Source organism: Temnothorax nylanderi, unplaced genomic scaffold (genome assembly GCF_030848795.1).
Source record: "Temnothorax nylanderi isolate EJ_2023f unplaced genomic scaffold, tnyl_v1.0 TNYL_tig0649_pilon, whole genome shotgun sequence".
Classification (NCBI taxonomy): Eukaryota; Metazoa; Arthropoda; class Insecta; order Hymenoptera; family Formicidae; genus Temnothorax; species Temnothorax nylanderi.
In genome coordinates, this window is record NW_027249711.1 from 77,116 (window position 1) to 90,214 (window position 13,099).

General features: G+C 47.9%; 2 protein-coding genes across 2 annotated transcripts; both read left to right on the top strand.

Moving 5' to 3' along the window:
- The first annotated feature begins 5,431 nt into the window (after window positions 1-5,431).
- Window positions 5,432-7,960, top strand: LOC139784608 (uncharacterized). The gene has a single exon (XM_071723790.1). It carries the CDS (start codon window positions 5,432-5,434, stop codon window positions 7,958-7,960), a length of 2,529 nt encoding a protein of 842 aa, XP_071579891.1.
- Window positions 7,961-10,461: 2,501 nt separating this feature from the next.
- LOC139784609 (uncharacterized) lies at window positions 10,462-11,798 on the top strand (the record flags this gene model as incomplete). Its single annotated transcript, XM_071723792.1, has 5 exons — window positions 10,462-10,685; window positions 10,912-10,980; window positions 11,060-11,113; window positions 11,190-11,261; window positions 11,527-11,798. Coding segments are annotated over 5 exons (691 nt in total), but the record flags the coding sequence as incomplete, so codon positions are not given.
- Window positions 11,799-13,099: the final 1,301 nt, after the last annotated feature.

Sequence of the window (13,099 nt, forward strand, 5' to 3'; positions counted from 1 at the left end):
CCAATCAGATGCGAGTATTTTGTGGGAACACCTGTCCCTAGGCTGGTGATGGGGAATTTCGCGCCGCAGTGCTGCCACCTTGCGGTAACCTGAAATACGTAAATTCCCTAGGCGGGTGATGGGAAATTTCGCGCCGCAGGGTTGCCACCGGGGGGTGGGGGGATCGTCGTTTCCAGGCGCTCCGAGAGGGCGCTCGGATCGGCGTTATCGACCGCGTTATCGGCCGCGAGCGGAAATCGCGACTAATTTTTTATCGCGCACGTTCGAACTCGTTCGAGGTCGCTCTTGTCAGTTCCTCCTTGTTTTTTTCGCAGGATGCGGCGAGCGGATGTCCCCTTCCCGGAAGGGTGAATCTTGTAGGTACATCCTCCGTTGAGATAACAGCGGATGTCCCCTTCCCGGAAGGGTGTATCCTGTAAGTACATCCACCGTTGAGATAACGAACGAGTATAAATTGAATTGGCGCGACGGCATAAAGCGCATCGGAACGGGATAAGTTAATGTGGGTTTTTTTCTTCTAACGTGGTATGAGCGACGAGTAAGTAGAACTTTGCAAACCGGTGCGCGTGAAAATCGGAAAACCGATCGCGAAAATCAACGACCCGTTCGCGAGGAAGTGTTGCGGATCGGATTTGTGGAGAGTCAACGTAACGAGATATCTAATCGATCGCGAAATCGGAATTCCCGATCGTCGGTCTCCGGAGGTCTCTTCAATACCAAATATTTTGGAGAAGAGTGGCGGAGAATGGAATCTGTTACTATTGACTGAGACGCGTTAGCGGCGCTATTGCAGCATTATCTAGAGAGAGTGGTGCGACGTAAAGCGCACCGGGAATGGGATAAGTTACAGTTGTTTTTTTTTAAATGAGGTATGAGTGACGAGTACGTAGACCTTTGCAAAAGTTGGATCTGGTCGAAAAGATACGGGAAACCGATCGTGAAAGTTAGCGAACCGCTCAGGAGGGATGGGGATCCGCGCCGCGTCGACGTAACGAGATATCTGATCCGTCGCGAAATCGGAATCGCCGATCGTCGATCTCACCGGCGGTATCTCAAAGCTGGTATATATCATGAAAGAATGATTATACGCGATGGGGATGTAGTTACTGCTGATTTAGTCGCGTTAGAGGAGCTGACGTAGCATTAGCGATGCGTACTCGCGAATGAACGATCGCCGTTATTACTCGTCCGAGGAATCGGACGGCGAACTGCGCTGTTACGAGTCCATGCCCAAGTTCTCGTCCGATTCGGACGACGAATCGGCAAGAGTCGACACGTCGTTGCCGTCAAACGTATGCGCGTCGATGGCGAAGGAGGACGCGCGATGGAATCTGGCGACTCATCATCTGCGAAGGGAGACCGGGGCGCGAACTGCGCGCGAGCGAGCGTGGATAGAGACGACAATGGCAAACTCCGTTAGGGCGAAAGATTATATGCGTTGCCTGCCGCTCGAATATTATCTTTACTATCAGACGGTGGACGGAGGAGAGAAGATACGTAGGATTCAGACCTACAAGTCTTGTCGTCTTTTCGAACGAGTGAAATTCAGTGTTCCCGAGGGTGGAAGACCCTTCTGGATGGGATGTGGGAAGAGTGCGACGAGTTGCTCGCCGCGGACGTCCGCGACGCGGACGGGTACCGCGCGTGGGGACGACGATGCGACGAGTATCTCCGGCTCTTGCGGGAGAGGTGTCGAGTCAGACAATCTGGGGGGCGAGGAAACACGGGAGCCGTGAACGCTCTGGTGGCTCGATTAGCGCGATTGGAAGGTTCGAGGGAGGACCTGCGCCGACGATTCGAACGCGTCGTAGGTGCCGGTTTGGACGGTGGGGACGGCGGTAGCAGCAGCGGCGTTAGCGGAGGATTTTCGTGGGTCGAGATCGATACGGCGTTCCAAAGTCGCGTACTCACCGGCGCTGTGACGAACTCTACGTACATCGAACCAGCGCGATTTCTCGAGGATGCGAAGGGCACCGTGCTCGAAAAAGTGCAGGATAATTTGGACAGATACGTGTGTCTGAAGGTCAATGTCATATTCAATGGGGAATTCGTAGCGGACGTTAAGACCGATGTGAAGAGTATCGCTACGCGGAACGAACAGCTCCTCCAAGGGTCCGATCTGGGCGAGTGGTACGAAAAGCACGTGCGCGACGCGATTCTAGCGGCGTTGGACGAATTTCAGGAACGCGACAGCGGATGGGCGTTGTCGCGAATACTCAACCTAACGGTGAACGTGAACAAGTGTAATCCCATGCGCGTGGGATGTTGGATGAAGATACCGCTAGGTATAAGACTTAAACAGGCGGTGGTCAACGTGCTGTCGGAGAACGACACGTGTTTCGCGCGTGCGGTGGTCGCGGCTCTGTATCCCGCCAAGCACAACGCCGAACGATGCGGCTCGTATCCCGATTACGGTGCTGAATCTCGACGGGATCAAGTTTCCCATAGATCTGAAACAGATCGGAAAGTTCGAACGTCAAAACGACGTATCGATCAACGTATTTACAACTCGGGAAGGAATCGAAAAAAAAGATAAGTTCGGACGGGGCGCCGACCGCAACGCGATCGTGCCTCTGCGGTTAACCGACGATAAGAGGGATAGACACGTAAATCTCCTGTATCTGCGCGATACGCTACGCGGCGTCAACAGGGGCCATTTCGCCTGGATAAAGAATCTGTCGCGATTGGTGAATTCGCAATTGACCGCGAAACGGTGCGCGAAGCACGTTTGCGATCGGTAAGTAAAAAAACCTGAGGAATAAGGAAACAACGCGGTGTTATTTTATATACGCTGTGACGTTGCAGTTTCGCTGCATCGTTGCAGCGCCCCGCCGCCGTCACAAGGCGCGGGTTTCGCGACCTTTTTCACGCCCGAGGACGGTTCAACGAATCGATGCGAGATCTCCAGGGGCAAATTATAATTGCGTTACGATATTCTGATCCTTTATTTTATTTTGTATCATTTGCGTGGCGCCTCACCGAGCCGAAGACCGGAGTTTCCTGAGAAAATGCAGAGGGCGCGAAAGCGGAGTCGACGAGAAGGACAAGGCGAGAAATCGGACGACGGAAAGCGGATCGAAGCGACAACTCGCGGGCCGCCGAGAGCGACGGAGCGCAGGAAAACACGCGCGCGGCGCGTGACACAGCGGCGGGCGAGCCCATAATGGCAGGGCCCCGGGACGCCGGGGCGAAATCAGCTCACCTGCCCTCCTCACATTACTGACCGGATCCCGGGATGGTTGGCCACCATTCCCGAACCGACAGGAAGGAACGCGGAGGCAAAAACGTCCCGTCCGCTGCCGGGAAGAATCCCGGAAAAATTGCCGCGCGAGCGAAGGGCCGTTTAGCGCCCTGCGGAAAGCCGTAATTCACGGCCCTACGCACGAATCCGCCGCGAGCCTGCGAGCTCACCCCTCATTGGTCCGCGCTCCAACGTCGCGGGGCCGCGTACGCCCGGGGTGGGGTGCGCTATTGATTCCGCCATCGAGCGAAATTTCGGGAGCATTCTTGGATCGTCCTCGCCAATCGACACACGTAAAATCTAAGTCGCGATAATTTTGTGTTCCGCACTTCGTCGTTTCGTACGTTGGAGCTTGTCGAACTTCTCGCAGCTACTCTTCCGACCCTTGGGACGACGGCGAAGATTCTCGAGAGAGAATCAGCCTACGGTGAGGTTGCCTCGGTAATATTCGATGTAAAGCCACGACACCGCTCCCCGGGCCTCGCTCTCGCTTGGGAATATTTGCGATAATTAGCGTATTCGCCGACAAGGCGTATTTAGCGATCGATAGCGAGAGCGAGGGGCACCGGAATGGTCTCGTGGCCTTGGGATCGCGATCGAAGTCTACGAACCTCTGGAGATCGCGGTAGGCGCGTCGATGGCGACGTTCGATCTCGCGAATACGCCATTTCTCGCGCCCTTCGCGTTCACGACCGCGTGTCTCGTTATGCGTAGTATTTCGCCCGGTCGAATCTTAGATTCTGCACGCGATATTAATGGCGTCAGAGGGATATTCGCGTTGGTTTAATTGCGTTACTTACGATTCGCGTTCGGACATTTAGCCTATCCTCTCGATATCGGCTGCGTTGAGATATTATTCGCGGTAGGATGTGGTTCGCCTTAAGATACCATTTGCGTCGCCCTAATGTTGCGTCTCGTTATTACTCGCGGTAATCCCGTAATCCTTCTCGCGTTAATTCGAGTATTTCGCGTTATGCCGAGTGACTCGGCGCCTCATTTTTCACGTTGGACGATTGCTGACGATCGCGGGTGTTGCATTCGATCCGAATCGCTTGCGTAATCTCAGTTTCTTGCGTTAGGATAAATTGGTCATTTCGCGTTAGTTATAGTACGGCTCGCGGTAATTCCGCATATTTTCTCGCGTTAGTTTAGTATTTCGCGTTACGTCGAGCGCCCCGGCGCCTTGTTCTTCGCGCTAGGATGTCCTTGGCGATATCACATGTTGCGTTCGTTCCTTCTTACGTTGGGACGTTACTCGCGTCACGTTTATTCTCTGCGTTAGACTAAGACTATTACCTGCGTTAGACTAAGATTACTACTTGCGTTAGAATAAGATTATATGGCGACAGAATCCCTGCACGGGTTTGGACCTGGCGTTCACGCGTTCTGAGCGTGGCGCACTATCATTTCGCGGCATTTCATGTATTATTTCGTTTATTCCAGTTACGCCGTATTCGGTCGTAATTTGATCGCTACTCCATATGATTTGTCCGCGTAATCTTTGGCTATTATTATCTGTGAACTTCTATAATCTCGGTGATTCAGAAATCTAGTTCTCTTCTCGCGTTATTTCGCTTACTAACGGCGCATTTCGCGCGTTTATTGAGTTAACGTAAATTTCCGTTTATTCTGGCGTCCGCGTTACTATCGTTTTGTTATTTAAAATCTGACGCCCGCGTTATCAATCACCTATTTGTTTCGGTTCGATTAAGAGACGCCGAATTGGCATTTATTGTTCATCCGAAGATTACTAAAGAATAAATGTTATCCTTTATTTGTTAATTGCTTGAGTTTACGACATTATTTATTAGACGTCACCCCGTCGAATACCGCGCTGCCCTTCATCAACCCCGCCCTGCTATTAGGTCGAGCTAGCCATTCCCTCGCACACCGACTTATTCCGTTTCGCGTCTCGTTTTTGGTTTCTCGCGATTTCGCGGACGCGAAGTTACGCGTCTGGCGCCCAACATTAGAATCGTTTCGTGGGGTGTCGGAGGTGCGAGAGAATCACCGGAGAGGCCTACCATCCCGCTCTCCTTTCCCTTTTTGATCCGGCACACGTCCCGGACCGCTCCAAGAGTGAAAAAGTCGTGACAACGCATAGTAATCGCACGCACGATACTTCGCAGATGTCTACACTATTTCTATACGCGTGAAAAGTTGGCCGCTCACAGCGTCGACTGCGGCCGAATGAACGACTGCGCCATCGTTCTTCCGAACGAAGACGATAAGTGGCTGTCGTTCGACAATCACGACAGAAAGGAGCGACTCCCCTTCGTGGTGTACGCGGATCTGGAGTGTCTTCTCGAACAGCGGGAGAGAAAGAATGCCAAAGGAGGCGGGAGAACGAAAAGATACGCTTATCAGCGTCACGTACCGTTCAGCCTGGGCTACTATCTGTGCTGCACCTACGAAGATACCGTATCCACGTACAGATATTGTCACGGCGACGACTGCGTTTCGTGGTTCGTGAACGAGCTTCGCGTTCTCGCACGTTACGCAAAGATTAAATTCTCCACCAATATATCGATGGTAGAACTTACGGAGGACGAGAAACTCGAATTTTGGCGCGCGACGCATTGTCACGTGTGTCGGAAAGCGTTCCAACCGGAGGACAAGAGCGTGCGAGATCACTGTCATCTAAACGGACGGTACAGAGGTCCGGCGTATTCTCGTTACAATCTGAATTACAGAAACGTGTACGTGATTCCCGTGTTCTTCCACAATCTGTCGGGTTACGACGCGCACTTTATCATCGAGAAAATCGCGAACGATTTCGAGGGTGGGGTCGAACTCCTGCCGCTTACGAAGGAAAATTACATATCTTTCTCGAAGACCGTTAAGGAGACGCAAACGGACGGGATGTGGAATCGACTCGTGAAGCTTCGATTCGTAGACTCGTACAAATTTTTAGCCGCGAGTATCGAAACCCTGGCGTCCTATCTGGACAAGAACAAGCTGAGAATAACGCGCTCGGAGTACGCTGATTTGAGCACGGAGGATCTCGATCTGCTCACTTGCAGGGGAGTATTTCCATACGAGTACGTCGACAGCGCGGACAAACTGCGAGAGACCGAGCTTCCGCCGCGCGAGATCTTTTACAGCTCCCTGACCGACGAGACCGCGAGCGAGAGCGACTACGAGCACGCGACGAGGGTCTGGCGACGTTTTCGCGTGCGGGATCTCGGCGAGTACAGCGATCTGTATCTCAAGACCGACGTGCTTCTTCTGGCGGATATCTTTGAAAATTTTCGGGACACGTGTTTAGCGAGTTACGGGCTGGATCCCGCGTATTATTATACGTTACCGGGGTACACGTGGGACGCCATGCTGAGGTACACCGGCGTGCGTTTCGAGCTGCTCACCGACATCGACATGGCGATGTTCGTGGAACGCGGAATACGCGGCGGCCTCAGTCAATGTTCGTTCAGGTACGCGCGAGCCAACAACAGGCACGTACCGACGTACGATTCGTCCCAGCCCACTACGTATCTCATGTATTACGACGTGAACAATCTGTACGGCTGGGCTATGAGCGAATCGCTGCCGTACGCGAATTTCCAGTGGCTCGACGACCCCGAGAATTTCGACGTGACGACCGTGCCGACGGACAGCGAGGTCGGTTACATTCTGGAGGTGGATCTCGAGTATCCGCCGGAACTGCACGACGCCCACGCGGACCTGCCGCTGTGCCCGACGTGCGATAAACCGCCCGGTAAGCGGCAGGAGAAACTGCTCGCTACTCTCTACGACAAATCGCGCTACGTGACGCACTATCGAAACCTGCAGCAATGTCTGCGACTCGGTTTGCGTCTGACGCGCGTTCGTCGAGTGCTGCGATTCGCCCAGTCACCGTGGCTTCGCGGCTACATCGAGCTGAACACGACGTTCAGGACGCGCGCGAGCAACGAGTTCGAACGGAACATGTACAAACTGATGAACAATGCCGTCTTCGGCAAAACGATGGAGAACGTGCGCGATCACGTGGACGTGCGTCTCGTGACGCGATGGGACGGGAGGTACGGCGCGGAAGCGTTGATCGGCAGGCCGAACTTTCACAGCAGAAGCGTCTTCTCGGAGAATCTGGTCGCGATCGAGCTGCGGAAGCTCGAGGTAAAATTCAACAAGCCGGTCTACGTGGGTATGTGTATTCTCGAGATATCCAAGACGCGTCTCTACGAGTTTCACTACGACTACATGGCGCCGCTCTATCGCGACCGGTGTCGAATTCTTTACACGGATACCGATAGTCTGATCTATTCGCTGGAGTGCGAAGACGCGTACGAGCGTATGAGGCGCGACATAGACAGGTTCGACACGAGCGATTACGCGGAGAATAACGCGCACGGTATGCCGCGCGTCAACAAGAAGGTGCCCGGTCTGATAAAGGACGAGAACAACGGCGCGATCATGACGGAGTTCGTGGGTCTCAGGGCGAAGATGTACACTTACAGGGTACTCGAACGCGACGACACCAAGAGAATAAAGGGCGTTAAAAGAAACGTAGTCGCTAAGAGGATCACGTTCGAGGATTATGTGGCGTGCCTGCGGGACGCGCGCGAGATGAGGACGCGCCAGTCGTGCATACGCTCGACGTTGCACGAGGTTTACACCGTGTCGGAGCAAAAACTAACTCTTAGTCCGCACGACGATAAGCGATACGTGACTTTGGACAGCGAGGAAACGCTTCCGTGGGGACATTACGGAATACCGTTGTAAAAAAAAAACAATATCATACGCTTTCTAAAATTGTTTTATCGTAGAAAAATCAATAGTACGTAAGAAACAAACCAATGAATGTGTAAATTTTTTATTAACAATAAAGTACACGTTGCGCGTATTTACGAATGTCTAATTATTTCTGTTACAACACAGACGCCTTATCTATCCAGGAATTGTGCGAACTGTCCATCCCCAACCACTTCACGTACGCTCGATTGCCGCGCTTACGCAGGACCTTTTCCACGAGATAGACGTCGGGATTGGAGACGCGCAGCAACTCGTGTTCGTAGAATCCTCCGGCTATCGCTTCTCCGCGAACGTCTTTCAGCAGATACGTAACGGGATTGGTCCTTTGTACTTTGGCTACGCGAAATATCTCGGTGGTCCAATTGGGAGTGTAGCCCTTTTCGAAGATCGTTTTGAATTTGCTCACGCACACCGGATCGTCGACTCGAAATCTCGCCGGTGCGGCGATCTTCGCGCGACTGTACACCGTGCGCAACAGTTTTTCGGCGAGGGTGGGCGTCACGTCCGCCGGACGCATTCCGATCGTTCTGTGTCTGCGATGATTGTAATTCGACAAGAGGCGCGGCAGCGAGTCTATCCATCTGTACGATCCCTGGAGCGTAAAGAGGTTCCACATGTCGTTTTTCAACGTGCGATTGAATCTCTCCACCACCGACGGTTTCATCACCGAATACGTGGAGTAGTGATTCACCTTGCGCGCGTCGAAGATTTTGCGCGCGTCGGCGTTGTAGAATTCCTTTCTTTTGTCCGTTTGCAGATTCCTAGGGTGTCGCGCGTCCTCGCGAAAGATCTTTCCGAGAGCCGTCGCGACCTCCTTTCCGCTCTTAGTCTTGAGCGGGATCGCCCAGGCGTACTTGCTCAGCACATCGATGACCGTCAGAATGTAATTGTGACCCGCGTTTTCGCGCGAATAGGGACGCATCTCGACCACGTCGGCCTGCCACAGGTCGTCGTAACCACGCACCACGACGCGGCGGCGAGGAAAGTTTTTTCGCGCCGGCGCGTGCAATTCCTCCACGAGTCTCCGTTTTTCCACGCTCATTGCTCAAGAAGGTTCAATATACTCAGAATTCTGGCGATCTGGATTTCGTGCTTATCCACGGTATTCTTCACAGTTACGAACTGGCTTCTAAATTCTCTTATCAGATCTTTGAAGTTCTTTCTGAGCTCCGCGATCGCTCCCTCGACGTAGCCCATGTTCGTCGCGTCGGTGCCGACCTCCGGCGCGGCCACGCGTCGTATCTTGCGCTCCCTCGCGTCGTAGGAACCCTCGCTCATAAAGAGCGCGTTGTTGCGCGTGTAGTTACGCAGGGATTTGATCGAGGAGCGTAATCGCACCGTGGACGCACCGTCGATTCCGTCACCGTTGCTCCGATTTGTCAGAGACATGCCGAATTTGTTCACGGACATCGCGCGCGCGGGGGAGGCGCTGGAGAGCGCGCGATACGTACTGCCGTCGCGATCGACGCGACCGATCAATTTACGACGATACCAGCATCGCGAAGTTCCTCGATTATCAACAGAATTTCGTTGTCGTAAGCGTCGTTGCCAGCCCGACGAGAAGCGTCTAGCAGTCGAAGTCGATCGACCAGCTCGTTGGGATCATCCCAGTGAACGTAATCGATCGCGTTGTCGGTCAGTCGCATGGCCGACGGTAGTCCGGCGCCCTTCGTAGTCCCAACTGTGTGAGACGGGTGTACGAGCGGCGCTATTATTTTTGTGTACTTGTGTCCCCTGTTACTTTTGACAAGCATGCCGGCGCCACAGTATATACAGTAGCGCAACTCTCCTGATTTCTTGTTGTCCAAAATGGAGTGCGCATGCGCGAAATAAGTAAGCGCCCACTAACACCATCTGAACGTCGTTCTCTGAACTTCTTTCTCAATTGCTCTTCCTTTCTCCGTTCTGCTCCGCTCCCTCTTAGAATTTAGATGATCAGTTCAGTAAATGCCTATCTGTATTGGAACAGAAATTTGGAGGGAATTAGCTCAATTAGTCACTGAATGCTATTGAGAGCTGTTAGAAGTGTTTGACAGACTGAATACGTTTATGTGATTAAAGTGAAAAGAGTTTACAAAGTAAAGACAGTAAAAGATCGAAGTGAAGAAAAGTGAAGAAAGTGATAAAAGTGAAATAAGTGATAAAAGTGATAAAAGTGATAAAAGCGAAGGAAACATAAAAGAAAAATTCTTTTCTAAGGGAATAGTTAACCTATATAAATATTATATAAGTTTTCAATTCTCTTGGAAGCACTTTGATCTTAGCTTTGTTTCAGGTGTTGCGGCATAATAATTAAAAATGAATGCGATAAGAAAGCCAAGCTGTGCAGTACCAGAGTGCGTTAAAAAGTTTATTGATGTGCAACGACATTTTTTTAAATTTCCAAAGGAACAAGACAGGTATAACACATTGCTTTATATAATATTATTATTTTTTATATAAATTGTATTTTTAATTGTAATGTGTGCATTACTTTGTCATTGGTAAAATGGTACAACATTTACAGATGGCTGCAATGGGTACGAGCATGTGGAAGGCTGGATCTAGAACCTAAAGGTCCAGAATATGCCCACCAGAATTGTCGTTTGTGCCATTTGCATTTTGAAAACAAATGGTACAAAATTAATAAAGTTAGGGCTCGTCTTCACCCAGATGCTGTACCCACTATATTTTTTGGACCAGGTTTTCAACAACAGTGAGTTTTTACTAACAAATAATTATTAATTTTACATATTTTAATTTAATTAAATTAGTTTTGTTTTATAAAAAAGTATAAAATTGAATAATACTGGTATAAGGTAGTAGTACATAAAAAATAATTTTTGTAACATTATATGATTAATAACAACAATATCTAACAATATTTAAATTATTTTTTATGTATTACGCGAAAGTAACATAAAATAATTAAAATCTTTTAGGGACAACACAGCACCCGAACAAACAACACAACAAAATAAGGAAAATGTGGTTAAAGAGAAAGTAGATAGGTATGCTAAATATAAATTTTCTATTTTTTATAACATCATATTTTATAGTAGATATTATGATACATATTTTTTGTTGCAGAAATACATGTGCTGAGGCAACTGTTGCAGAAATGCAAGTGCAAGAAGATAATAGGTAATTTATATTAATAAAGAACTTGTTTACATTTATTAACAATAATGGCTAAAAGAAAAAAATTGTATATTTTCAGCAAAGCAGACAAAGCAGAAACTTCACAAACAATCGTCCCAATTATTGTCAGTGACGTAGAAATAACTCAACCGTAAGTTTTTCTTTACTAATTTACAGTTAAACATGTATTTTTATTTTCTTTATTTGTTACGTAATGAAATTTTTCTTATAAAATATAATTGTCAGGATATATGTAATTTATTTATTAACACATTATATTTCTTTTAACTTTAGATTTTATTTAATATTATTTTGCTGTTTTTGTCTCTTATAGCAAATTTATAGTTACATGATTACATATATCATATTTAAAATAATCTTTGTGCTATGGATCTAACGTTTAGAATATATTATAGGAGCACATCCACTATCAAGAAGCCTGCAGTTAGGAATAAATCATCCGATGATAGTCCGAGAAAAAGGAAATTGCGAGAGAAGTTCCAAAAATTAAAGGCGCAAAATAAAGTAATGCGTGAAACAATCCGACGGCTTCGTATGAAAAAGAAGAAGGAAGCTACAAAAGTTGAAGAAGAAAACGAATTCGACCAACTGAAGAAACTAGGCCGTAAGTTATTATCGGAAAAATTTAATAGAATATTAGCGGCACAAGTCGACGCACAATTAAAATGTAAACGTGGCAGAAGATATGATCCCGAATTTAAGAAATTTGCTTTGTCATTATTTTTTTTAAGTCCACGAACTTACCGGGAATTGAAAGATTCAATTGCATTGCCTTCTGTACGTTCTCTACAATTATTTACACAAAAATGGAATATTGAGCCTGGTATAAATGATAAAATTTTTGAAGCACTTAAATTGAAATTAAATACGTTGCCTCTCATGGAACGTCATTGCATAATATGTGCAGACGAAATGAGCTTAAAAGCTCAATTATTTTCTAATGTATCACGGGATGAAATAATTGGTTTCGAAGACATTGGTGATAAAAAATCATCTAAACCTGCAAGAAGCGCTTTAGTTATTATGGCACGTAGTATTGCAGGTAATTGGAAGGTGCCCATTGTTTTTTGTTTTGTAGAGACTACATGCCATATGAACTTTTAAAAAAATCTGATATTTGATACAATAATTAAATTAAGAACTACAGGTGCTATGGTGCATGCATTGGTTACGGACATGGGTTCTAATTTTATACAACTGTCCCGTGATTTAGGAATATCTACACAAAATTCAATTTTTTCAGTTAACGGAGAAAATTTAGTTTACATTTTTGACACTCCACATTTAATAAAAGCAACCCGAAATAATTTGTTAAACCATAATTTTGAATTTAATAATAAAGTAGCTTCGTGGGATCATATTAAACAGTTTTATATGCAAGACGTCAAACAACTTTTAAGAGGACTCTAAGAAGAAAGTCATCCACCAGCAGTATCGGAAGCGCGTCATCCGGCAGGACACCTCCGCAAACACCCCGGATGCTACCGTCCGCGCCACCCTCGCCGGCTTTGCACAGATCATCCAGCATTGTATCCACATCGAGACCACGGAGTGGACCGGCAGGATTGCATTCTTACACCGAAGTGGATAAGAGCAGCTCCTAAATTATCAAAGATACATATGGACCCAAATAACTTTATGAGAATGAAAGTTAAATATGCCGTACAAGTACTTAGTAACCACGTATGTGCAGGAATGTGTACACAGATGTCTGTCGGTCTTCTTCCGACTGAAGTCATTGGAACTATAGATTTAATTGATCATTTTGATAAATTGTTCGATATGTTAAATTCGTCCGCCGTAAATAATCCTAAACAACATGGAAAAGTTTTTACCGGAAGTGAAAAACAAATGCAGTTTTTGCAAGATACATTCTTGTCAGATCTGTATAAAAAGTATTAAAGTAGTTAATAATAATAATAATGGTAAATATGTAAAAGTTAAATGTTTTGAATGCTGGCAGATAAC

Coding starts and splice junctions, on each gene's coding strand:
- LOC139784608 (XM_071723790.1), top strand. CDS start 5,432: ATGAACGACTGCGCCATCGTTCTTCCGAACGAAGACGATAAGTGGCTG.